Source organism: Pteronotus mesoamericanus, unplaced genomic scaffold (genome assembly GCF_021234165.1).
Source record: "Pteronotus mesoamericanus isolate MK-2021 breed Mesoamerican mustached bat unplaced genomic scaffold, CSHL_Meso_final contig_2, whole genome shotgun sequence".
NCBI classification, from domain to species: Eukaryota; Metazoa; Chordata; class Mammalia; order Chiroptera; family Mormoopidae; genus Pteronotus; species Pteronotus mesoamericanus.
Window position 1 is genome coordinate 21,306,852 of NW_026555084.1, and position 27,393 is coordinate 21,334,244.

General features: G+C 47.2%; 1 protein-coding gene across 4 annotated transcripts; it reads left to right on the forward strand.

The window, feature by feature from the left end:
• Nucleotides 1-15,091: 15,091 nt before the first annotated feature.
• On the forward strand, nt 15,092-26,064 carry GNPDA1 (glucosamine-6-phosphate deaminase 1). Of its 4 annotated transcripts, XM_054568262.1 has the most exons (8): nt 15,723-15,766; nt 16,395-16,549; nt 16,629-16,758; nt 19,531-19,632; nt 21,086-21,268; nt 22,248-22,432; nt 24,038-24,212; nt 24,889-26,064. In XM_054568262.1, exons 3-8 carry the CDS (start codon nt 16,635-16,637, stop codon nt 24,987-24,989), a joined length of 870 nt encoding a protein of 289 aa, XP_054424237.1. In that variant the 5' UTR covers nt 15,723-15,766; nt 16,395-16,549; nt 16,629-16,634; the 3' UTR covers nt 24,990-26,064. The 4 variants fall into 4 exon arrangements, with proteins under 4 accessions (XP_054424239.1, XP_054424238.1, XP_054424237.1 ...); XM_054568264.1 differs by lacking the exons at nt 15,723-15,766; nt 16,395-16,549 and adding an exon at nt 15,092-15,176; XM_054568263.1 differs by lacking the exon at nt 16,395-16,549 and having other exon boundaries at nt 15,711-15,766.
• The last annotated feature ends 1,329 nt before the right edge of the window (nt 26,065-27,393 follow it).

Sequence of the window (27,393 nt, forward strand, 5' to 3'; positions counted from 1 at the left end):
AACAGAACAGGTAAAATCAATTGTTACCACAGAACAGTGAAAAAGAACAGATGACCACAACATGCTACAACATGGATGAATTTCACAGATTTAATGCTGAGGGAAAAAAGTCTGATACTAAAAAGCACATACTATATTATTCCATTTACATGAAGGTCAAGAACAGGCCAAGTGAACCTATGACGACAGAGATCAGAATAAGGGTTACCTTTAGGGATGGTACGAATGGGGGAGGACCAGGAGGGAACCTTCACGATGCTGTGAATGTTCTATACGTGCATGGTCCAAAAGAAACATAACACCAGCTGTACACATAATTAAAATTTCCTAGTAGCAACTTAAAGATCTACAATGAAACAGCAATATACCCAAGATACATGGCTATTCAATCACCACTTTTAAATGATCAGTGATGTATGTTTTCTTTTGTTTTTTGTCCTAAGTTGTCAAGACCGTATTCTACTCTTGCAGCACACCTCCGTCCCGGCCAGCCGCGCTGCAGCCGCCCGACAGCCACATGGCAGCTGGGAGCTGCTCTGCTGGACGGCTCGGGACTGTATCCTGACCTGAGTGCGTATATACTTAACGTAAAACTTCATCAAGCCGCACGTAAAAGATATAAAAGTTATGCCACAATAAAAGACGTAAACTTTTTCAAATAAACCTTTTTAAAAATTTATTTACTTTTAGAGAGAAGGGAAGGAAAGGAGGAGAAGGAGAGAAACATCGATGTGTGATACATAGATAGGTTGCCTCTGGCACACCCCCAACAGGTCACAGGCTGGCATTCAGTCCACTGAGCCACACCAGCCAGAGCTAAATAAACCTTTTTAAGAAGAGGGTTAGGAGACATATCAAGCAAAGAAAAACAGACTGTGGCTTTTCAGCTCAGCTGACCAGCCCTCTCTGGGAGCAGAGGACACTGTCCAGAGTCCCAAGGTCACCCACCAAGTCAGCTGATTTGCCAGCACTACAGAGTCTCCCCTGGGTGTGGTGGAGCAGGGTGTAGCTGGCTCCACGAAAAGAAGGAAGAGCAGGAACTTGGGGAAAATGCGCAGTGCTAATAGGGTGTGGAGTGATCCTAAATGCTTACACTCACCGCCTCCCAACTGTGCTTGCCCCCAGTGAAGAGGATGCACTGGGACTCAGAAAAGAGGCCAAGAAGGTCCTCATGGCCACAACTGACTCTTGTTCCACTCAAGCCTGAGAATCTACCTCCATAAATGTACTCTGAGCCCCATAATTTAAGCCAGTGTTCCCAAGGCGGGGTCGGGGTACATATACCTGATGATTGCAGTAGTATGCCAGTGTATCTTCCTTGGAGAAACATCTATCTAAGTCCTTTGCTAGTTTCTGAGTTTAAGTGGTTTTTGTTGTTGAGTTGCAGCAAGGTGTTTACATGCATTGATCCCTCTCTTCCCACAATGCCCCTAGAGCCTCCTCTTAATTTCCCAGGCGGGCGCTGACTCACGCTCAGCCTGCTCTACGGGCACCACAGAGGCAGACCAGACTGATAAATGAAACCTTTAATAGTAGCCAGAGGAAAGAAATAAACAAACGCAGAAAGGAGGGCGAGAAAGGTCAGCTAAAAGGACAAACAAACAGGGAGTAATTCTCTCAATCCAGTCCATACTAAATTAGGTACAAAATCTCAGTGCCTCAAATCCAAATATGCAGTGATTCATATGAATTTCACCACTGAATTCACAAGAGGAATGGGTCTTTGCGCCTTCTAGGAGCACCTTCCCTGCCGCCCCCCCCCCCCGCCCCCCTCAAATGAAGCAGCAGCAGCCAAGATCAGAAGAAAGAAGAAGAGTGAGGAGCCTGGAAAGGTTCTGGGTCCTGCGTGAGCAGCCTTCTGGGAGCAGAACTGTATCTGGGGGTGGCCAGAAGCAGGGAGAGTGATTGCTTCCCCGTCACGTTCTCCGGAGGTGGAGTCTTAGCAAAATAGTGTAGTAAGTAAGATGGTGTTAGTAAGTCAAGAGCATCTAGGATGAAAAGTTGTGCAGGGAATACATATGAGAACACACTCAGGAAGCACCTGTCCCTAAAAAGGCAGCCATCCACGAGGCACTTTAAACAGATTCCTCCCCAGATAGTGACCCTAGCCCTGCCCAAGGCTCCTTCCCATGATATTAGAATAAGATTATAGCTCTTCACCAGGACACATGCTAAATGCAGGTTCATGGGCACCATCTCCAGAGACATGGCTTCAGCGGGCCCCGGGTGGGGGCCAGGAACCTGCATTTTGACCCAGCTGCCCACAATGCCAGTGAGGCCAGTGGCTGGAGCCCACACTCAGAGCCCCTCTGGCTGGCTACTCTCAGCGTCAGAGACTCCCCTGGGATTCCCCCGTCTACGGGACAGCCATCATGGTCTCTGGTCCCCTTTCTTTCCTCAAGTCCCTCCCCAAATCCCCGAGTTTATGAGGAGAAAAGCTGGGGGTGTGTGGCTTATTTATCCCATGATAACAGGATTCTTCCCTTCCTAAAAGAATTTGCTAAGAGAGCCCTGTATTTTGTTAGGTGCTTGCCTTCATATGTTTGTTTGCCTCATTAAGAGCGTGTGGGAGAAGTTCGGCAGATGGCATTCAGAGGAGTGATAGAGAGCATTTTAGAGCCATTGGCAAGCTGAACATCACTGGCAATGAAGATAAAATGAGAATCGGAAGCTAAAGTTACAGAGAGAATAGGACTTGATTTATATTCTGTTCAAGAACGCTCCCATTTGTAACTGTAATAATAATGACTCATGAGACTCAGGCCCTGCACTGAGTGCTTTCTCCCTTAATTCATTAGAAACATATTTACATATGAACAAGTACGTAGATAAGCAAGCACAAAAATAAAACCAGAGGCCGCATCTACAGATGGTGGCAGGTCAGTCGGTCGGGCAGTGCAGCCCTCTGGCTTGGCACATGAGCTCTACGCAGCCCCAAGTTCTGGCTCTGTCGTTCAGCAACTGTGTGGCCTTAGCACAAAACATCCCTGGGCCTCATGTCCTCATCTGTCAAATAAGGAAGCACGTACCTCACAGGGCTGCTCTGTAGATTAAATGACACGTGCAAAGCCCTTGGCACAGTCTTGCGTGTAGTAAAACAGCTACCAATGTTTTTCATGGTTGTTACTGTCATTATTACTGCCAGAGTAGAGGGTGAGCCCCCTGTCCTGAAGCAGGGTGACTAGGATCTACAGCCACTTCTGACTTCACACGTCCCACGAAGATCCAGCGGAATCAGGGGTGGGGGCCGGTGGCTGCCATTCCCGCGCCACCGATGCGGAGGTGGTGCCCGGAGCTGGGAGCCCCTCCGCGCCCCCCGCCGCCTCCCGCCTCCAGCGTTCATCGAGCTGGGTGACTTCCCGTGCCCAGACAGTATGTCCTAGAAACTGCAAAGATCCATAAAACAGGTACGAGGTCGCTTTAAGAATTAAATGAGATCATAGACAAACAGTGCCTGGCTAAAAGTCAGTATTTAATCATTATTATAATCTATAATTTTGTAAGATATTTGCTGTAGTGTCTTTAGAAACATAACATTAATTGAGCACCACTCCAAGAGCCCCACCCTTGGGTCTGAGCGCCGAACACTTTCACCTTTTCCTGAGGGCGGCAGTCTACTTTCCTTTGGGGAACTTCACCCCTCCATCCCGCCACCCTGGCAGGGCTGCCAGTCACGGTCGCAGTCGTCTAATCCAGCCCCCGACAGTCCGATTAAAGCCTAAGTAGCCGGAGGCCACCAGGCCCGGCCTGCCGCAGGCTGGTGGGGCCTGACGTCTTCACTCGATGCGAGGAGGTGCGGCATCCCAGAGGCCTGCGGAAGGAGGGCAGCTCTTTTGGGTTCTGGCTCAAGGATTCTGAGTGGGGGTTAAGTGAAGCAGGAATCGCTTCTGTTCCGGCTGCTCTTTCGGACACAGGATGGAAAAAAGCAGAGATTAACTAGGGATTGAGTGCTGTCATGAGGTGAGGACAGCTGAGCAGGTGGTTAGCCCCAGTGGTAGATGAGAACAGCAAAGCAGGCCTTTGCTTTTGTCATAGGTCAGAAAGCAGTGGTCACCCAACGAGAGGTCCTCATGACATCTCACAGCTGCGGCATGACTTGGGGACACTTATGGGCTTGTTCATGTGTTCCCTGTTGGCTTTGCATCTGACTTGCTCTTCTCTCCCCTCCAGGCTGACTTGTTTCTTCTGCACTCCAAGCTGACTCGTCACTTTTAGTCGCAGACTGGGCTTGGTTCTCTCAGGCACAAGTGAGACTTTGTACAAAGACACCCTTCCTCAAGGCACTTCCCTATTATTTGCTAGGAAATTGTCATAATGAGAATTCCAACCTCTGATGACTGTGACATAAAGGACACCCCCCGCCCCCCGGAGTTGTGCAAAGCCCAGCACCGCCCTGCCGCACAGCCCAGAGTTGGGGCAATTCCGGCACTCTCAGCTGGGAGACAAAGGTCAGAGCAGGCTCATCAAAGGCGCAGCCCTGGGGAGGCAGAGCAAAAGGCCGCCGGTGCTGAGATGCTTGTCACTGCCTGGCCTCTTCCCCAACTCCCAGAGAACTGATCGGTTAGTTATTCTTTCAGTCCTGGGAGCTTTCCCAGTAATCCTTGTTAGACCAAGCCACTCAATTTCTGCTGCTTGCCACCCCAGAACTCTAAATGACATACCTCTTTCTGTAGGCCCCGCATTGGCTGCTGGGGATAGAGAGGAATAAGATGTAGGCCCACCCAAATGCACTCACTAACTACTTGTGATGAAAGGAGTGTTACTCTCATGACAAAAAAAGATCATTCCCTTTGCAAAGTAATTTGCTCCTTGGTCTGCCCTTCCTCCCCCAATCCCTCATTCTGGAAATTTCATGATGGCTAATCATATCCCCACTGCTTGGCCACAAAAAGCCCTCAGCAGATTCAATGAATGAATGAGTGAATGAATGAATGAATGAATGAAAGGAGGACATGGTCATCTCCATTCTACAGATAGGAAAATTGAGCCTTAGAAGCTCATAGTTAGCCTTGTACATCCTCTCAACAGAGATTAAAAATCTGGTTAGTCTGTGCCTTCTCTCCTCTACAGCACACCAGGGTTCCTTTATGCACCTTAGAAAGGAGCCCTCCTTTTCCTGGATAGGAGAAAGCCAAGGTACAAGGAAAGATTCTCATGTCAAAATATCACAGTCCAATTTGGCGGGTCCTCCAAAGTTAAACACAGAATTACCATATCCAGCAACTCCACTCCTAGGTACATACTTCTAAGAACTGCAAACAGGTACTCAAAGAAGTACATGCACATGCATACTCATTATCTGCAATAGCTAACAGGTGGCAACTGCCCAAATGTCCACCAATGAATGAATGGATAAACAAATTGTGGTGTATGCATGCAATGGAATGTTATTCAGCCATAAAAAGGAAAAAAGTACTGATACATATTACAATGCAAATATACATCAAAAACAATAGGCTAAATGAAAGAAGCCAGATAAAAAGGAATCATATATTGTATGATTCCACTTATATAAAATATCCAGAATAGGTAAATCCAGAAACAGAACACAGATTTGGTTATCAGAGGCCAGAGAGAAGGGGAGGTGGAGAAACTGCTTCATGGGCAGGGGTTTTCCTTAAGGAGTGATGAAAGTTTTGGGACTAAACAGCAGAGGTGTTATGTAACATTGTGAGTGTACTAAATGCCACTGAATTTTTCACTTTAAGATGGTTAATTTTGTCATGGAAATTTCATCTCCATTTAAAAACACACATTCCAGGAGTTATGCGGGCACTCAGAAACAGCCAGCGTTTCCCAGGGCACGTCTCCCAGCCCCAGGCACACAGTAGGTATGTAATAAATGCTTGATGCTTCTCACTGGGTTTTAGGCTGTGCTGGAGGAGCTCTCCCGTGGAGGGCCTATGATCACACGGTGAGGAGTACAGAGAGCCTAGGTTCAAACCCCTGATCACCCACCGCCGTGACCTTGGATGAATTTCTAAGTCTCTGTATGCTACTTTGCTCATCAGTAAAATTGGAATAACTGCGCCTATCTCATAAGGTTGTTCTAAGGACTAGATTATAATGCACACAAAGCACTTGAACAGTCCCTAGGACACAATAAATGCGCAGCAAGTATCCGCTGCTATGATAATGGTGATTATCTGCTACAGTGGGTTCCACTGCTCTCAACCCCTCTATTTTCAAAGGTTTTTGCCACACTCTCCCCTGGTAACACGCTTTGTGCTGCGGAGATCTGTTTTTGCCAGGAAAGAAGCTGTTATACTCCAAGTGGACAGACTCCCAGGTGAGGAGACCTCAGGCAGAGAAATTCCAAGGACACCCTGGAGGACCCTTCCTGGTTTTTATTTCCCGCAGCAGCAGGGAGCCCCCAGGAAGGGAGCTCAGTGCAGGATGACTTAGAGGGGCTCTGCCCCTTTGGCTGCTTGTGCGATTTAGGGCATTTCGTGTGGGCTCTGTTTCTCGCTCACTTGCTGCGTGGGATGCCATCGCTCCCCCTCCGCCGCCCCCGCCAGGCGCAGGCTGGCTCCTGTGCTCTGTGACGTGGAGGAGACTTGAGGTGTGGGGCACGTTCCACACAGCTGGTCGGCCAGCCTCAGACGTCCACCCTGGGGCAGAAGGGTCACCAGGCTCAGAAAACACCCTGTCCACAACCCCTCCCCCCGCCGGAACATATCAAACCTGTGCCTCTTATCCCTGCCCAGGCCACACATTTGATATTTAGAAAATCATGTATTAAAATAATTAAACTTGTTTAGTATGGGTAATGCATTCACAAAGGATAAACAAATCAAAGGCCGTAATGGAGAGAAGATACAGGCTGACCTAGTTTTGAATCTCTGTTGGTAGTGCGGGCACAGCTAGTTATGAGCCCTGGAAGGCTCCGCTTCCTTATCCATGCCATGAAAAGGCCTCTGCTCCCTGCCCCTCAGCCTCTCAGTTCCCCTCTCCAAAGAAATCACAGTTATTTCTTGTATATCCTTCCAGAGATGGCCTATGCATATAGGAACATATAGTTATTCCTATTTCCATGACCCCACACATACTTTAGCACAAATGATACTATACATGGGAGTTCTACATCTTGCGTTTTAAAAAAACCTAACTATCTATTGTGGTAGTCTTCATATTAGTTCACAGAACGCCAGCTCCTTTTTAAGGCTGTATTGTATTCCATTTTATAGGCACATAAAACTTTATCAAACCAGTTCACAATTGATGGACATGGAGGCTGCTTCCAATATTTTCCTTTAACAAGCAGGACTACAAAGAATGCCCTTCTAGAAGCAAATGAGAACCAGGCTTTCTTCTCTTAGAGGGGGGGCTTGCTTCCTTTCCCATTGCACTTTCCCCACCGGGGTGCCTGTAATGCAGGACGTGCCCCGCATTCTGTATTGACCATCAGGACACCCTGTGTAGCTTGTATTCAGCTTTTTTTCCAAAAAATTACAAAAATGCATCAGAGCAGTTTCCTCTACAGTAACGGAAACTTAAATCTCTTAAATGGCAACACTAGCTGAAAAGCATATGGCCACGAATAAAGGCCTGGACAATTTCTTATGGTTTCCTGAAGGTCTGCCTAAGGAAAGTACAAAACGAGAGACTGGGAATTAAAGGTACATCTTTTCCCAGAAAAGAAAGGAAAACACTGTTGTTGTTGGTTTTTTTTTTTGGTTTTTTGTTTTTTGTTTTTGTTTTGGCCAAGCCGTGAATAGTAACTACCCTTAGTTAATAATAACTTACGATTTTTATTCTGAAAATCAGCCAATCAGCAGTACTCTCACCTCAGTAACTGGGCTTCTGAAAGTGAGCAAACCCAAGATAGACCCTAGTTTCTGACAGTCAGCCAATCAGTGACAGCCCCCACGCTAGACGACAGCCAATCAGCAAATGCCTCACTCCAGGGCAGTGTTTGAAGGCAGCGAGTCAAAGGCAGACTTGTTCCAGATACACTAACGCAGCTGAAAGACCTTACATCCTTAAGCACCTGCGCTGGGCCTCCCAAAACCTTACCTTAAATCAGTTCTAGTTTTGTTGGGGAGGCTTTGCCTTAGAAACACAATTCTCGCTCAAACAGGAAGTTCACGTTCTTTGGATAAGATGTCCAGTTCAATTTCATGAATTTGGAGCCCTTTTAACAATTACAGATTCAGACTTGTGAGTGGCAGGTGCACTGTTGCAGCTGTGAGATTATCAAATTTGATCTCTCTGATTCTTAGAGCGGTTTCTATTATCTATTTTTGTGTGTATATTTGGACTCCAAATACTGAAAAACAAGCATGAATTTTGTGCAGAACTTTCTGAGTAGCATTTATTAAATGAGGAAAAATTCCATCTGAAGCTTTCTGTAGCATGCAATTGTTCATTTAACACAAAAAGGTGGAAAGTCAGATATAAACCAGCATATATTGACAGTTAAGCATAAGAAGTGTATGAGTTCTTCAATTAGGACTAAGAAAAGTGATAAACTTAACATTTTTAAAAGAGAAATTTAGAATAAGAAGATAAAATAATTGCAGCAGAAATGTAATGGAGTTCCACACCAGATGAAACTTCAGAAAGTGTAGCAAATTTTTTCAGAAACTCTGTTAATTGTTAATGATAAACACCCCCCCCCCCAAAAACAAAGGGACACAGGAAACTTTTAGAGGTGATGGATATGTCTACCTTGACTGTGGTGATGGTTCACAGATGTATGCCTATCTCCAAACTCATCAAATTATACAGATTACCCAGAGCAATATACACATTTAATGCAACCCGATCAAAATATTAATGTCATTTTTTAAATAGAACAAAAAATTATCAGATTTGTATAGAACCATAAAAGACCCTGAATAGCGAAAGCAATCCAGAGAAAAAAGAATGAAGCTGCAAGTATCACACTACTATACAATAATCAAATATTGAGCTACAATAATCAAAACAGCATGGTATTGGCAGTAAAACAGACACTCAGACCAAGGGAACAGAATTGAGAGCCCAGAAATAAGTCACATGTATATAGGTATATAATTTTTGGCAAAGGAGCCAAAAACACACAATGACGAAAAGAAAGCCTCTTCAATAAGTGGTGCTGGGAAAATTGAAAAGCCACATGTAAAAAAATGAAACTAGATTCCATTTTGTGTCCCCATGTACAAGAATTAATTCAAAATGGATCGAAGGCCTAAATATAAGATCTGAAACAACGAATTACCAATGAGATACCGACTCACACCTATTAGAATGGCTTTTATTAACAAGTCAGATAATAAGTGTTGGAGAGGTTGTAGAGAAAAAGAACCCCTCACTCACTGCTGGTGGGAATGTAAACTGGTACAGCCACGATGGAAAACAGTATGCTGGTTCCTCAAAAAGTTAAGAATAGAGTTACCACATGACCCAGCAATCCCTCTTCTAGGTATCTACCTGAAAAACTCAAAAGCATTTATTCAAAAAGATGTATGTACCCCTACATTCATTACAGCATTATCCATGGTGGCCAGGACACGCAGGTAACCAAAGTGACTTTTGATAGAGGAATGGATAAAGAAGATGTGGTACATATATACTATGGAATATTACTCAGCCAAAAGAAAGGCTGAAATACTGCCTTTGAAATACTGACAACATGGATGGACCCTGAGAATATTATGCTAAGCAAAATCAGTCAGTCAGGAAAAGCTAAGAACCATATGGTTTCACTCTCAAGTAGGATGTAAAACTGAAACTCATAGACACAAACAACAGTATAGTGGTTACCAGAGGGAAGGGGGTGGGCACTAGTAAAGGGTAAAGGGGAACAAATATATAGTGATAGGAAATAATTTGACTTTGGGTAGTGGGCACACAATGCAATATACAGATCATGTATCCTAGAAATGTACACTTGAAACCTATGTGATCTTATTAACCAATGTCACCCCAATAAAACACAATAAAATTAATTTAAAAAATAAATTTAAACATCTGGAATGTGGCAATTAAATATAATATTGATATTTGGATTTGCTGTGAGAGTGTATTTAAATATAGTCTGTAATCATATAAATGTATAGGTACAGTCCTTAGGGTTTACCTCGCAACAAGACAGAACTGTTGATTTAAATACTTGGTCTTTTCCATTGTGCCTTGTAGTGAATGGGCAGAAATTGTGTGTTAAAAAAAAAGAAGGTCTAAGTGATCCTAATTATTAATGAAAGAATGATGGTTGAAAAAATTACACATATTAAGTATATGTAGTATTTTGTATATACAAAGAGGTTAGTGAGAAATCTTTTATTACTTAGTTGGAGATAACACAGCTTTTGATGGATGTCTGCATAAGGGTACAAACTACGTTTACTCAAAGCTGAAGCAAAGCGTGGATAACTGCGGGAGGCGTTGCTCGTCTTGCCCATGTTCTGTATAATGCTGCTCAATAGCATCAGATGTCTTTTCTACTGAGACTGAAGTAACTGTCATGAAACTGTTCTCCTTCTGCAGCATTTGCACTGTTCTAACCGAGCTACTTAAGGATTTTGGTGATTTTGTTGGCATTCAGTAGTCTTCATTCCTCTCGCAAAGACCACTGGCTTTCTTTAACAAATGCCATCAAGAGGATCCTCCATGTATAGGAAGTTCTGACATTATACTTTGCTTCTGAAGAAAAAGACCACAAAATTCTGGCTGACTTTTGAAATAATGCTCTGGATGAAGTCTACTTATTTCTTTCTCAGTTTTCAATATCAATTTAGCAATAGGATTATGTAAATGAAAGGAAAGCAAACAGTGATGTTGAAGGTCTCCATTGCTTAAAGGAACTTGTTGAATATATTGAAGAATTAATGAAAAGTTTATCCCCTTTATTAGCAAAGATGTTTTTAAACGGGACAACATTATATATAAACAGGAAAATAAATTACAGGCCAAAATGGTTAATCACTTCGCGATGACTCTTTTGAAATGCATTTCATCCATTGAAAAATTCGACTATTTTTACATGGATGTTACTGAGTCCTCTTTCAGCACAGGAGTAGGTGGCATCATCATGTGTAGCTGAAGAAAAAAGGAACAAAAATTGATGACAGTGCTCCTTTTTGTTAGCGGACATTTGAAAAAATGTTGATCGAGAAATGCAGCAGTGGAACAGCAAGTCATGCTATGAAAGATGGTAGCAAATGCTTCAACCACCAAATTCGAAGAGCAAGTTGCAGAGTTGTTAACTTCATGCCAGCACACGTTCCACATACCGGCTCATAATGCTAATGCTGGCCATGATTTCACATTAATGAATGTTCAGTGGCCAAGGACCAAATAAGTTGGATGTGACCAATGCAGAAACCATGTGAAGACATAAATGGACATAGACTGCAATGTGGAGCAATTTCAAAAGCAAATGCTGCAAAAAGAGGAACCATTAAGGAGAACCAGCTCACTAGGGAGATATATTGAAAGAGATCTGTAATTTAGATACTTATAATGTATTTCAGATAAACAGCAAGTGTTTTTAGAGTAAGCATGTCTCATGCAATATTTTTCTTTTATCTCAAAGTGTATCTGCGTAGGCAATTAGAAGTCCTTCTGATTTAACTGGGTGTTCTGTGCCGCCACCCTTTGGTCGCCTCTGTCTGTAATGCCTCCATCCTTCTCTTCATGACCAAATCCTAATTGTCTTTCAAGGTCCACCTCAAAACCCCAGTGATAATGACTCTTGGCAATGGCGAACTGTGTCCATCAGGGCTCTTAAGTGTCTTACGTGTATTAAATCACTTATTCCTTCCTGAGGTAATCACCCTTGGTTACACTTGTACATAGTTTAAGGAAAATCCTATTTTTCCTTTCTTATGGATGAAGCAATTTGGGCACAAAGAAATTAAGTGACTTACCAGAAGGTACCCAATCAGCAAGTGGTAGAGTTGGGGTTAAAGCCAGATGGTGCGGCTCTGCAGCCGGTCCCTGCCTCAGCCACCGGCGTCTGTCCTGTTTGGCTCTACGAGGCCCTTTGAAGGCTCTGACCTGCTTTCCCATGGAACTTTTGAACCACACAATTGTGTGGTTTATTACATTGTTTTCTCTTGTGAAAGAGACTAAAATTACTGATTTGGGGCTCAGTTAACCCCTTTAAAAGGAATTTGGCAATAGCCAAGAGGTGAAGCAACCCAAGTGTCCAAGGCCAGAAGAATGGTAGAACAAAATGTGACATACACACATAATGGAATAATGTCCAGCCCTTAAAAGGAAGGAAGTTCTGACACCTGTTACAACAGAGACGCACCTTGAGGATGTTGGCTAAACGAAATAAGCCAGTCTCAAAAAGACAACGATTATGATTCCACGTATGTGAGGTATCTAGAGTAATCAAATTCACAGGGAAAGAAGCAGAACACTGGTTGCCAGGGGCTGGGGGAAGGAGGAAATGGAGGAGTTGTTGTTTAATGGGTAGAGTTTCAGCTTTTCAAGGTAAAAGAGTTCTAGGGGTGGGCTGCGTAACAGTGTGAATGCACTTAACTCCACTGAACTGTACACTTAAAAATGGTTAAGACAGTAAGCTTTATGTTTTATTTTTTACCACAATTAAAAATTTTGAAAAAGAAAAATGGGATTTTGCCTTCTCAGCTTCTCCCCCTCTCCTGCTCTCTAAGTAGACAGTTTTTGGCAGCTTCATGTCTCAGTTTTTGAGATGAGAAAGACGATGAGACAATGGAGAAGCCAAACCAAGGCACTTGCATTGAAAAGGACTGAGAGAAACCAACTATAAGATAGAGGAGAATGGAGGGTAAATTGAAGGGAGGGTGGGGCAGGAACCCACTTGGGCTGGTTCTGTGGGGTGGAGTGTGGGGGCAAAGAGAATTTTTAGTTAGGAAGAGCTTAGAGTGAACATGGAGAATGGCTTCCGGTAGCAGTGACAAGGAATGAGGCAAGGAGGATTTTAAGTTGCTCTGAGTTCTGATTTGGATCCTCTTTGATATTACTGTAGAGACATTAATAAACACTTTGTTTTTGTGGACTGGACTGTTGTTTTTGAACAGAACTCTGGAGAAAAAGTAAGATTAGGTTAAACTATGTAAAATTGCCAATATTTAAGTTTTTGACCCAGAAAAATGGCGTTTTCCCATGGTCAACCTAGTAACTGATATTTATTGAGCAATTACCATGTATCACGCACAGTTCCAAATGCTTTACGAGTGTCGACTTATTTACTCCTCATAACAACCTCATGAAGTAGCTACTATTATCCCCATTCTACAGTTGAGGAAACTGATGCAGAGATTAAGTGCCCGAGCTAATAAGTGGTCAATACACAACCTGAACCCATTGGGCTCCAGAACCAATGCTCTGAAACATGTGGGGCTTGGGCTTTTACTTGCAAGGCACCGAGCTAGGTGGTATGGGAAATGCAAAGGGCAGGGAGATACAGCTCTGATGCATGCAGGTAAGACATGGCCTCAGATTACTAGGTAGAAGACAGCAAGTGAAGTAACAGGAAGAAAGGCGCAGGGAAAGCCTTGGCGGCAGATTCCACAAACACGGGGAGGGCAGCACAATGCGGGAGGGCGGGGTGAGACGTGGCATTTCTCTCGTGGGTCAGGTGATGCACTGCCAGGCACAAGGGAGAGAGATAAGGGCTGAATCCCCTGCCCACCATGCTCTTGTGGAATTTTTCAGTGTATTAGTTATTTGTTGCTGCCTAACCAAATACTGTGTAAGTTTGCAGCTTAAAAAGAGTGTTTTTTATCTCACAGCTTCTGTGGGTCAGGAATTCAGGAGCAACTAAGCTGAGCGATTCTGGTTCAGCGTCTCTCATGCAATTGAACTGAAGACACTGGCCGCGCCTGCAGTCTTCTGAAGGCTTGGCCTGGGGCTGAAGGGTCCACTTCCAAGATGGCTGACCTACACAGGATTGGAAGGGGATCTCGTTTTCTTACCACCTGGGCTTTTCTACTTTCTCAGAGAGTAAAAATCTCAGAAGCCACCCTTGACTTCAGTGGCCAGAACTAGGTTACCCGTCCATCCCCTAGTGAGAGAAGCTGGCGGGGTATCTGACTTCCCAGCTTCTCCACCAGAAGCAGGGAGAAGGGAGGCTGTGATTGGCTGCTGGGTTAGCGTCTTCCAGGACTACCCAGCCAGAACCCATCATGGCCAGGGGCAGGGAGGGCTCTACTTGGTAGGGCCAGGTCCATCATACCCGCTTGAACCCACAAACCAAGCAGGATTTGCAGGGCAAAGAGCAGGATGTTTGCCCAAAGCAAGGCTGTTTATTAGAGCCTTCATACAAAAACATCCGCCCACACAAGAGGTGCAGAATGTCCTGCTGTAGGGATAAACACACAACTCTTTGACCTGGGAAGTAAGCTTTAGTTCTAAAACAAAAGGATGGGAGGAAGGGTGTGGGTGACAGTTTAAACCCAGGCGCGGGTGGGAGGAGTGTGAAGCGGGGCAGGAGGTCGGGGAACAGAGCATTTCAGGGTTACAGATCAGGCTGGAAGGACAGGAGAAGTCAGCGATAATCAAGGCTAGCCCTGAGTGCCGAGCTATGGTAGGATTTAATACTCACAACAGCCACGTGAGGTTGGTTTTACTTCATTCCCACTACATTCTCGGGTACCAGATAAGAAAATGGAGAGCTAGGGAAGGCGAGCCATTTGCTTCACTCCCCTCACTCAGGAAGTGGACACTGGCCAGACCAGAATTCAAACGCAGGTCTTTCTGTTTAGTCCCCAAACCATCTGACTCCAGAGCTTCCAGGCTTAAAAGGGACACAGACCTGGTTCCCTACAGAAAAGAAACAGGCCCTCTTTAAATCACACGAAGTTACTCTTCCTGGAAAGATCTGAAGGCAGCAGCTACATACCAGGGCCATGTTATCTGCTGTGTTTTAAGACTGGAGTTGGACTCTCACTGTGAAACATCTGCAATCCCCACACTGAGATGAGATTTCTGGCGGAATTCAAAACAAACTTTACTAACGCTGGGGCCAAAGAACAGGTCCCTCCAGCTGTAAAGGGATTAGCTCCACCGCCCTGTCTCAAGGCCTCACCCCAATACACCGACCTTCCGGAAGCCGGCCTGGAGCGGCAGCTGGGCCAAGGGGAGGGGTGAGCCCGGGGGCTGTCCATCCACACACCAGAGTCGCAGGCACTGGAGAATGTGGCTGGCCAGCTGGTGGTGGACGGTATGGGTGGTGTGTTCCCGTTGCTGTAAAATATAATGTAAGTCTATTCAAGGAAATGTAGAATATAATCTAAACTGCTATCTTCGGGTGGAGAGACCGGGGACGTACCTTTTTTCCTAGTATAAGAGGAGCTTTTAAAAAAAGACATAAAAGAACCAAATATATTTAAAACAATACAATAGTTGTAATATCTAGGTAAATAAGTGGCACCTAAAGAAGAAAAAATTAAAAGAAACTGAAGGCAAAGCCAGGCCCAACTCCGGAAGACTCTACGGAAAGGATTCTGCTCCTCCTCCCCGACCCTGCGCCCCGGCACTAAAACCCAGCCCCAGCCCCCGGGCTTGGGGACAGCAGGCCCGGGAGCCTCCAAGTCGCTGCCCTCCTACACAAAATAACGTCTCCACGCCCGCTCCGGCGGGCTGGGGCTGCGCCAGGGCCTGCGCGCCCCCGGCCTGCACAGACGGAGAGGGCGGACGGCCGCCAAGGGGTCAAAGACAGGGAGCTAGGTGCGGCCCGGCGGAGTCTGCTCCGTGGGCGGTGCCTGGCGCCGCGTGACCCGCGGCCGCGTGACTCGCGCGGGGCGGGCCCGCCGGCACTGTTGCTGCAGCCGCAGCGGGAGGTGTCTGCGTAAGTGGGGAGCCGGGCTACCGAGGACCCTCTTCGCGGGAAGGGGCAGGGGCGGGCGCGGGCGCGGGCGGGGTTCAGGCGTGCCCTTGCCTCCAACTCCCCGGGGCCGGGACCCCAGCGACTCGCGAGGACCCCACACCCAGACGGGGCCGGAGGGGCGATGGGAGTGCAGTCGGGTTGGGGGAAGCGCTCCTGCCCTCCACCGACGGCCGATTCGGTCACTTCTGCCCGGGGCTTCTCACTCTTAGCGCAGTGCAGGGGAGCAAATGCCCTCCTTCAGGAGCGATTACCTTTGCCTCTGTGTTCTGGGGGAAACTGAGGATCCACAAGCAAGGCCGGCCGGTCAGAGACCCCCCTCTCCAGTACTGAGAGAACGCATCTCTCCAGCAAACCCACGGCCCCCCACCGGCCCTGGTGGCCCACGATAAACCCTTGGCCCCTCTATTTCTTGAGGAGCCCGTGCGTAGAGACTACCCAGCGGGTGGGGCTGGAGGGGTGGGGAAGGGGAATGGGTCGAGCTACAAGATCAGGGCCAACGTAGACTATGGTTACATGCATTCTGTCATTTAATGTTCACCATCGTGACGTTTGCTAGGTAGACACTTATGTCCCGGTTTTCCCATTAGAGGAAACAGACTCAGGGAACTTTGGTCCTTAGACCAAGATCCTGCAGTAGGTAATCGAAGGAATCGCGATTAGAACCCAGATCTGTCCCCGCAGCGGCGCCTCCTGGTGGGGGAAGGAGGCACCGGGCCCAGCGGTCAGCTGGTCTCCGAACTGAAAGTGAGTGCCTTCCTCCCCTGCATCCCTCTCCCCCCAACACTTATTACCACTGAGTCCTTTTGTCACCTGCCGCCTGCAGGACAAGATGAAGCTCATCATCCTGGACCACTATTCTCAGGCCAGCGAGTGGGCCGCCAAATACATCAGGAACCGCATTATCCAGTTTAACCCAGGACCAGACAAGTACTTCACCCTGGGGCTCCCCACTGGTGCGTTGTGGGAGGGAGAGAGTCGGGGGAGAGAGTAGCAATTAGGGGACTTTAGAGGGCCAGTAGGTGGGCTCACTCAGCCAAGGGACGCTAAGGAGGGCCCTGAGGTGCTGGTGCTCTGAGTGAAAAGTCCCCAGCCCCCCGCAGGTGTAAAAGAGAAGACCCGGCTTCCTTTACCGGTTGGCTCGGCTGCTGCCTGGTCCGGACACTCCTGGAACAGGAAAAACTTGATTTTTGGCTATTTCCTAAGTAATTTCCTGTCAGCCATGGGTTAGCAGGATTAAGTCCCAGCACCATAAGGTATACATTTTATGTAATGAATGAATTTCTGTTCTGTGCACCTGGAGTGCTACCAGCGAGTGCCACCATCCTTGGGAGAACTGAGGAGATAGTCCCTCGAAGCATTTCCTGTGAGGCTTAATGAAACACAGGATCTACGTGAAAAACAGCCCCAGTTTCTCTGGGAAAAATCAGAATGTTGTCTTTATAGGGAGACATTTTTGACCCCAGCTCCTCAAAGCAGATGTGCTGCCTCTGTCCGTCAGAAGTGGGGTGGGTTAGTCCCAAAGGCCCAGCCACTGGAACAGCGGTCCAGCCTTTTCTGCAAGTGGCCAGTAATAAATATGTTACACTCCACTGGCCATTCAGCCTCTGTTGCAGCTACTTAATTGGCCCTTGTAGTTCACAAGCAGCCACAGGCAATCCCCAAATGAGTGAACATCAATAAAAGTCAGTGGACGAAGTTTGAGTCTATGTAATTTTCATGTCACAAAGTAATATTCTTTTGATTTTTAAACCGCCCCCCCTCAAATGTAAGAAACAGTTTTAGCTCATGAGCTGTACAAAGACAGCGGCAGCTGGATTGGCTGCGGGCTGCAGTCTGGCAGCCTCAGCACTGGAGGTTTGTGGGAGCAGCGTCTGTACTTGTGAAACCACTGTTGCTTCTGCTTCCGGCCACTTGGGGGCTGCACTGACATCCTGTTTTCTAGAGGGGTCAGAGTCGGGGCTCCTGCTGAAACCCTCCCTAGCTCCCCGTCAGCTGCAGAATCAGATCCAAGCTCTTCAGAGGGGCCTTCAGGGCCTTCCAGTACCTGCCCCCTCTGCCTGTCACACTTTAACTGGCACAGCATTTCCACACAGGTTCTTTGGACCATCCCTTCTGTTAGAGGGAGCACTGGACAGGGTTCCAGGTGGGACCCGCAGAAACCAACTCTGGCTCACTTAAATAGGAAGGCGTTTATTGGCTAGATATTGGGGAGCTCAGAGGACGGGAAGACTAGAGGCTTTGGAAAAGGGATGAGATGGTAAATGAACCAGCCCAGGGGAAGGACAGGGAAGCTGTGCAGCAAAGGCTGTTACAGGTGCTAGCGATACAGCGACAAACAAGAGAGACAAGTTTCTGCTTTCCTGAAGCTTAAATTGTAGTGGGAGAGACAGATAGTAAACAAGTTAATGAGCAAAATATAGTGTTAGATGGTGATAGGCAGGAAAGAGAGAAATGAAGCAAGGACAGGGGATCGGGAGGTGCCTGGGCAGGGGTGGCGGTTGCAGCGTTGGATATGGCAGTGAGGAAGATCTGAGAAAAATTTTGAGTAAAGGCCTAAAGAGGTGAGATGTAGCCATGCAGGCACCTGAAGGAAGAGCGCTGCTGGCGAAAGGAGTGTGTGAGGGCCCCGAGGCAGAATTGCTTAGAGCAGGATGAGTAAGCGGGGGAGAGGGAGTCCGGAGCCACGTTATGTAGAGCCTTGGTTAGGACTGGTTATTATTCCGAGTGAAACGAGATGTCATTGGTGGGTTGTAGAGAGAGTGATATGATTTGGGTGGGGTTCTATTCTTTCAATCTTTTTCTCTTAAAAATTTCATATATTCAGGAAAGCTGAAAGAATAGTACTGTACCATTGACCTAGATTCACCAGTTATTAACATTTTTGTCACATTTGTATTCATCTCTTCTGGCTCATGTTCTATCTACACACACAATTTTTCTCTTCCGAATTCACTGAAAGTAATTTCTAGACATCTTGACACTTTACTGCTAAATCCTTCAGCATCTATCTCCTTAGTTAAGGACATTCCCTTATATAACCACAATACCATTATCATACCTAAAAAAGTTAAAAACCATTCCATAATGTCATCAAATATACAGACTATATTAAACATTTTTTTGTAATTGTCCATATTTATCTTTTATCACTTAAAAAATTAATCCAATGTCCAGTCAGGCCTTGTGCTGATCTTGTCTTGTAGTCTCTAATGGTCCTCCTGTCTTTTTTATGTTTTATGACTGACTTTTCAATAAGCCTCAACCTGCAGTTTGCTGCTTCTCAGGGAAGTCTTCCCTGAACTCTCAGGCTGGCCAGTGCCTCGCTGTGGTACAGCTGACATTACAGCTTCTTGTCCCCACTCCGAGTCAGTGAGGTCTTCCAGAGGGGCTGCTATGTCTCTGGCTCCTTTGCCTGTCACGCACATAGTGGTTGCTCAGGGAGTGTCACGTCAGTAATTGAGCCTGATGTCCACTCGAGTACTAATTACAGTCATTTCAGTCATCGGTGTGCTGCATGCCGGGGATTTAGGAGTGAGCAAAACAGACACAGCTCTGCCCCTCTGGAACTTACAGTCTGGCAGGGACATAGGTAGGTAGACACGCAACTGAGGCACGACACGATTGGAGCATTTGGGGAGGACTTCAGATCTGACTCATTCCTGGGTGCCCTCTGGGCTTCCAGGAGCTGGGGGCTGAAGGGCGTTCTTGGCTGTGGCCTCTTGCAGGGAGCACCCCGCTTGGCTGCTACAAGAAGCTAATTGAGTACTATAAGAACGGAGACCTGTCCTTCAAATATGTGAAGACCTTTAACATGGACGAGTATGTGGGTGAGTTTTCCCTTTCAATCCTTACCTGATTCCAGGAGTCTGTCCTGGCCCTCACAGGCTCAGCTCAGGAGAGGAATCGAGTGTCTCAGGAAACCCGTGACATTTGGTGATACCGATCTCTTCCAGGCCTTGGTTTACTCAGCTATAAAATGAGGATAATAAAACTGACCTCATAGGTCATGAGCATTGAATGACAGGACAGATGTGGAGGCCTCTAATGTAGAGGAAACACATCCTAAATATTCAAGTAGTTTCTCCTCCGCCTCCTCCCCAGTTCCATGCCGCTTCCATTTAGGACAAATGATTGGAAGCGGGATGGTGGCTGGGGCGTGTCCCCGTGGGGTGGGCCTGTGTCTGGACTTTCTCTCCAGTGTCCGTCCTCTGGCGCCCCTTCTGTCAGGGACATTGGGAGGGGAGCTGAGACTGGCGTCCTTCCCCCTGCTGGAAAGGACACCGTGGTCTTCTGTCACCTCCTTCAGAGCCCCCCACCCACTCGTAATTTTGTAATGGCTTCGTTTGAAATACTATTTTTTAATTTGTAGCAAAATACACATAACATAAAATGTACCTTCCTAACCATTTTTATGTACATTCAGTAGCATTAAGCGCATGCATATTGTTGTACAACCAATCTGCACAGCTGCTTTCATTTTGTGAAACTGAAACTCTATACCCACTAAACACCAACTCCCCATTCCCACTCTCCGCAGTGCCTAGCAAACACCATTTTACTTTCTCTGTGCATTTGATTGCTCTTGGTACCTGATGCAACTGGAATCATATAGTAGTTTGTCTTTTTGTGACTGGCTTATTTCATTTAATGTAATGTCCTTGAGGTTCATCCACGCGGTAGCATGTGTCAGAATTTCCTTCCTTTTTAAGGCTTGCTGTAAACATTCTTGATGTTATTAAACACTGAATACTTGTTTAAACATTCTTTTTCTTCTTGGATGAAAAAAAGTCTCCTTTAGGGAAGCCCTGAGATCATTCTAACCAGCTGGTGTGCAAGCCGGGGCTCAGGCTAAGCAGGCATCACCGGGGGAAACTGTGGGGTCTGGGGGCACAGGGTGAGGGGTGTGCTTGCTTCCTGGGTGGGCCTCACCTCACCCATGGGTGCCTAGGACCTGCAGAGGCCCAGCGTACCCTGGCCTCCCGCCTGTGGTCCGTCCCTTGTGAAAAGGAGGTCAGAACGAGGGGATTCTTCAGGCCGATGGTGTCTAGCGACTCTGGCCCAATCCCGTAGTCACAGGTGGTGGTGGTGGTGGTTAGACACTTCGGGACATCAGCTCAGCCTGTCCTGAGGGGGTGAGGGTCAGAGGGCTGGTGCCCAAGGCTCCCTGCGTGGCATTTCCCTGAGAGCGCCACTGGGGGTCTGGGGATACCCCGGCACCATCCTGGGGAGGGAGGCCCTGGCTTGCCCTTGGCACATTTGAGTGTGGCCGCGGCCCCACAGGTCTTCCCCGAGACCACCCAGAGAGTTACCACTCCTTCATGTGGAACAACTTCTTCAAGCACACGGACATTCACCCAGAAAACACCCACATTCTGGATGGGAATGCGGCCGACCTGCAGGCTGAGTGCGACGCTTTTGAAGAGAAGATCAAGGCCGCAGGCGGAATTGAGCTATTTGTTGGAGGTGAGCGTGACACTCTGCAGGTGTCCGGGCCACACCCAGCTTGGTTAGAACACATTCCTGTCTCAAACAGCTTCTCTCTGTGCTAGTCACGGTGGGAGTCCCTCATTACCCTAGGCAGGGAAGGCAGAGTGGGACCCCTCGCTCCCTGCCCTGGTTCTGCTCAGTAGCTGTGTGACCTTGGATATCTCCTTTTCTGCACTTCAGTGCCTTGGGTGTAAACTGAGAAAATTGAATTTGGGCTCTGAGATTCCATTTCCCAATCTTAAAGCTTTATAGCTCAGTCATGGGATTTAGCTAAACAGTTCAAATCACAGGCTCATATAGTTCCAGAAGATTCCATACCCAGCCCCTGCATGCTATAGATAGCCAAGTGAACTCCAGGGAAGGTTTGTGGTTTGCCCACCATTAGCTGGCCAGCGCAGTGGAGACAAGGCAGGGACCTAAGGTGTTCCCTCTTGGATTTGTGCCCTTGTTCCTAACCTGGGTGCTCTCTACGTTGCCATCTGTGCCCGGCTCTGGAGTCACTCACAGGGGTATGAGCTGGACTCCTTTCTACTGCTCTAGATTTCACTTTACTTCAAGATGGGGAGGAAGAGGCCAGAACGCTCATGTTCTGAGGTTATACAAACTTGGCAGCCCTGGTGTTTGCAGGCCCCGTGTGTGACTCACCGTGACTCTGTCCCAGTAGCAAGAGCCCCGGCTATTTGCAGGAGAGAAGTAGAGGTCACACTGCGGTGATCTGGGGAGATAGCAGCTTTGTGGAGTGCCCCTTGCTTAGCTTTTTGAGGATGGTAGCAAGTTCACCATGGGCGGGAGGGGGTAAAAGGGAAGACCATATGCTTCGCGTACCTGCCTGGGGTCAATGAGAGGAGAGACGGTTCTGGGGGAGTTTTGCAGACCCTGGTGGGGAAGGAGAGGGTCCAGCCTTGCAGCTGTGGGTCGCTGGCACTGACAGGGCTGCCCTGTCTCCCCTGGGCAGGCATCGGCCCCGACGGACACATTGCCTTCAATGAGCCGGGCTCCAGTCTGGTGTCCAGGACCCGTGTGAAAACGCTGGCCATGGACACCATCCTGGCCAACGCAAGGTTCTTCGACGGAGATCTTGCCAAGGTGCCCACCATGGCCCTGACGGTGGGCGTGGGCACTGTCATGGATGCCAGAGAGGTAAGGGCACAAGGAGTCCACAGGCCTTCGCTGGGGGGTTCGACTGGTCGTCTTGTTCAGAAATGTTAACTGTACAGGTACCACCCGAATACACTTGTATTCAAAATGAAGACATAACTAAGGATAAAATCCCAACCAACCCTGCACGGTTCCTCCATCCTCTGGAGGGGGCCACTGGTTCCGGTGTGAGGTGACTCCTTGGCGCCCAGGCCCCTGCTCGCGCACCCCTTCCGGGCTTCTCGCAGGCAGAGGCGCCCAGCACCACTGACATCCGAGTCTGAATTTGCAGCTGCCCAGTGACTAAGAGGGACCCTCCGGCTCCCTGCACTTGGCGGGGTGTGTTTGAAGGGAACTCCTGTAGCCCTAGGATGTTTGTGGCTCTAGCACTGTGTTCAGGGATTCATAAACGTGCAAAAGAGTGATTGAAATATAAATGTCCTAAACTGAATTTAGTAAGGTTTTCCCTAGAAAGTTGGGTAACATTTGAAGTTTTTGTGGTTCCATTTTTTCTTCCTTGGGTATATTAAGTGAGGAGCAGATAGAGATATTTTAGCTTTAAGCTTCTATGCCCAAGTCTGTAAACAAACATCCATGTGAGAAAGGTTCCGTCTAAAGTGCACCTTTGTGCAACGTGCGCCGGTGCTGGGGCTGTTGGGTCGCCGTCAGTTGGTATCTCAGGCGGCCACCCCGCTGGTCTTGGGCTCACAGCTTGTAGGCCTTCCCTGTCGTCTTAGTGTGTCCTAACCTGAGAAAGAGCCTAGGATGGAAATCAGGAAACTCTCTTCTGAAATTATGTCTGGGGTCCTGAAGAGTCATATTCTCTCTATGCCTGTTTTCTCACCTTTTAAGGAAGGAACAGTAGTAAGTCCTCTTGATGACTCCATGGTACAAGTGAATCACAATGAGAGGAAATCCACAGAGCTGACATCTTTACAATCACTCTCTGGCACTTTTTTGGTATTGTAACTGCTGAAGAGAGCCTGTGCCTTTTTTTATTTAAACAAGAAGCATCACCCCAAGTCACATTGGTAGGTCTAATACTCAGAACTGAAAGTGACCAGGTTAAGGGGCAGCCTTGTTGGGATTGGGCCTCACCGCCCATGTGACTCTCAGCCTTGCTCCAAGGCCCCCCAAACCCCGGCAGATGGGACCCATCTTTCTGTTTGTGATTGTGACCACTCACCCAGCCTAGGACCTCCCAGCACTGAGTATCCGAACAGCTGGGATAAGAGGTGGGCCTTTGTATGGCATGTCTGTTCTCAGGGCACTTGCTGCACCATCAGAGGTGCCAGGGGGCCGTGTGGCGTGGTGGTCAGGACATGCACGTAGGGTCCTAAGACACTGGGGTGAGTTACTTACCCTGCCCCCCAACCACAGCCCATTTGCTTATCATAGAACAAGGGGCTAACGATGCTCCCTACTCAGACTACGGTGTGATGGCGCACGGGGAGCCCGCAGCACAGCAGGTGTTGCATGCGATCGACTTGCGATGATATAAAAACAGTAGTCCTTACAGCTGTTCGGGGTGGCCACACTCAAGTTCTGGTGCCTGAATTCCGGGTTTGCTGCTGCTCCTCCGTGATGGGCTTGTTCTCTGATCCCCAGGTGATGATCCTCATCACAGGTGCTCACAAGGCGTTCGCTCTGTACAAAGCCATCGAGGAGGGAGTGAATCACATGTGGACCGTGTCTGCCTTCCAGCAGCATCCCCGCACTGTGTTTGTGTGCGACGAGGACGCCACCCTGGAGCTGAAAGTGAAGACTGTCAAGTATTTCAAAGGTGAGGGCGGGGTGGGTCAGAGTAGGTGGCCAGGATATGCTGGCAGTGGGAAGCGGACCTAGCTTTCATGCTCTGGACATTTTAATCATCGCTCCTGTAAAAATCAAACCCTGTCCCAGAATACAGTCATTTCTCTTCCATCCGTAACTGTGAGGATCCATTCTGGAGAGCTGTTTACTCTGAGGAAGAAAGAAAATGAAAGTCCTAGTCCAAGGTCGCTGTGGTGACGTCTGCAGCACTGTTGAGCCTCGGGTGGTTTATCTTCCCAGCTCTAGCAGCACAGGCCTTTCCCAGGCCTTTTCTGAGAAAAGGCACCAGCTATCCTGAGAGTCTTGTTCTTCCACTTAAAGAGGACACACTGCTTTAAGCAAACGTGTGAGAAAATCCTCTTTAGTGAGCAGGCAACTTTGGAATTTGTTCTTTGCTGAAAAGATTAACCTTTTAATGGCCATCTCTCTTAGAGATCACATTTACCAAAGTCCTGTGGATCCCAGCATTCACAGGGAATCACCGATTCTTTCCCTAGGCTTTGGGTGTTCCATTTGGATCCACAGAGAAAACATGATGAATATCAGTTCTAGGACAAAACTTGAGAGCTCTTCGATACTCCTGTTGAAAGTTGTGGAACTCTGCCTCTACCTGAATTAACTACTTTTTGTTTTTAATTTTCTTGTAGGTTTAATGCTTGTTCATAACAAGTTGGTGGACCCCTTGTACAGTATCAAAGAGAAGGAAACAGAGAAAAGCCAGTCTTCTAAGAAACCATACAGTGATTAGCCTGTGCTAATCCTAGTGTCAAGTACCTCATGGGGACAGGCAGGTCTTTCTGGAAATTGCCCTTAGGAGGACAGAGCTGGCATTTCTTCAATCCAGTATGATTACTCCAGATAAATGAACATACTGTTCCTGGCTATAGGGCGTGAAGTCTAGTCGTGGAGTTTTGCTACAGGAAAAATGACTTGTAACTTAATCAGAAAAAAAAAAAAATCACTCCATAATTTTGATGTCTGCTCCACAGAAACTAGGGGTTTTTTGCTTTTTGTTCTGCCTCTGGCACTGTTCACGTTACAGCACACTCCTGTCAGGAATCTGTCATGTGCAGACTCAGTTCAGGGGAACAGGGGCATGTTGTACTGGACAAAGCCCCCTGGTGAGGCTTGAGAGCCCCTCTTGAGCAGGCCTGCCCCTTATTTGAGTCGCTGTTCCAGGTGAGTGAACAAACTCTCAGTGTCTAAAATCTGCATAAAGGGCAGTCAGTCTGTCTGGTCAGTAACAAGTGCCATGGGAAGAAAACTGCCCCTTTCTTTCCTTAGTCTCCCCCCTCCCCGCCAGTTGGCCTTTCCACGAACTCTGAGGACTCCTTTGGGGAGGATTTGGGAAGACAGGGCTAAAGAGAAGGCTTTGCTGATTAACTCAGAGCCTCAAGGGGCCCACAGACGTCAAACCCTCTCCCCCAAGGACCCTCCAGCATGGAGAGGAAGGCGGAAGCCCTTTTCCCACTAGAGTCCTGTGTTTTTGTCCCCAGGCCTCACCGTGGCTCCCCATTTTACGCTCACTAACACAAAGGCCCCCTGGGGCAACGGACACGGTCACTTCCAGTGCGGTGTCCAGCCAGGGCGGAGAGGGCTGGGGCAGGTGGCTCAACTATGAGAGTCGTCACAAGTGATGGTTCCCCCGCTTCCCTAGCAGCCAAGTGCCCAGATGACACACAGATGCTTCTGAAGTTGCCTTTCCCTGCCTATAACACCCTGCCCCGCTGACCCTCTTTTGAATGTGATTGTGCTGTCATTCTATTTTAAGCTACCAGATCAATGGGCTTGTTTACAATGTCATATTTTCTATTAAATCGAGTATTTTCAGATGCGTCAATTGTGTACTTTCTTCCCCCCGCCCCTGCCCAGGGGAAAAAAAGATCAGAAGACGGTCTGGGTGCGTAGGTATTTGGGGAGCTGCTGGCGAACCAAGCTGCGCCCTCCGCACACAGCTCTGCAGGACGTCACAGCTGCCGCTACTGTTGATCTTTTTCATTTACTGGGGGGAAAATAAACTATTGTATAAAAATGAAGCTCCTGTGTGAAAAATGACAGGAATGAACAGTTGAGCAATAAATTACCATGTTCTAATTGTACTTGGGAGCCAAACAATGATATGGCTGTTAAAAATAAGGCAGATCTGTGACCTGGAGGGACATAAAAACTGCATGGTATGGAAAATACTTTTTTTTTTTTTTAATTTAAAAACCAATGTAATGGAACATCTTAGGTCAATATAACCAATTGAAGTTAGGAGAAGGGTTTAATTCTTTACCAGTTATACTGATATATAATTTACATGCCCATAAATTCACCTCTTCTAAATATAAATTCAATGGTTTTTATTGTTTTGCATGGAGTTGTGCAAGTCCTCACCACACTCCATTTCTGTCACCTCAGAAGCTCCCTACTCCTGTCCCAGCCCAGGTGACCACTAGTCTGCCTTGTCTGCACACTGGCCTTTTCTGGACAGCTCATACAAATGGAATCACACAGCATGGCATGTTTGGGGCCTGGCTTCTTTATAATGTTTCTGAGGTGTATATAACAGACGGGCAGTCCATTCCTTTTTATTGCTGAAGAGCATTCCATTATATGAATATGCCATCTTGTTTATCCAGTAAAAAGGGGGATTGATTTTAAGAAGGTATGTTCTAGAAAAAATTAGAATGAAATGAAAAAGGAGTCAGTGATGACAGCCGAGCCGATGTCTGCATGAACCTGGCGCCTTAGAAGGTCCGTCCTTCCTGGGCTGTGTTACCCTGGTGGCTCAACAGCTGTGTCTTCCTGCGACACCAGGGCTTCCGTGAATCCCAGGCACACCTGGGCCTCTGGTACCACGCAGGGCTCCTGAGACAGGAGCTAATTATTACGTGTTTTGGGCAGGGGTCTTAGTGGGCCTGGAATATCTTGTTGCCAGAAAATAAAGGTGATTTAAAAAATAAGGCAGTATTGAGAGGACAAAGCAGCCTGTTCAGTGTACCTCCCACTGGCAAGGCTGTGACAATCTGATCAAAAAAGAAACATTAAATACAGCTAAGTAGAAAAAGTTGAGTCTGAAACCCCATGTCTGATATTCAAAAAGGAAAAAATATAATTGAGTTGTATTTCTGGAAGAGTGGATAGAATGTGTTTAATGTTACAATAAG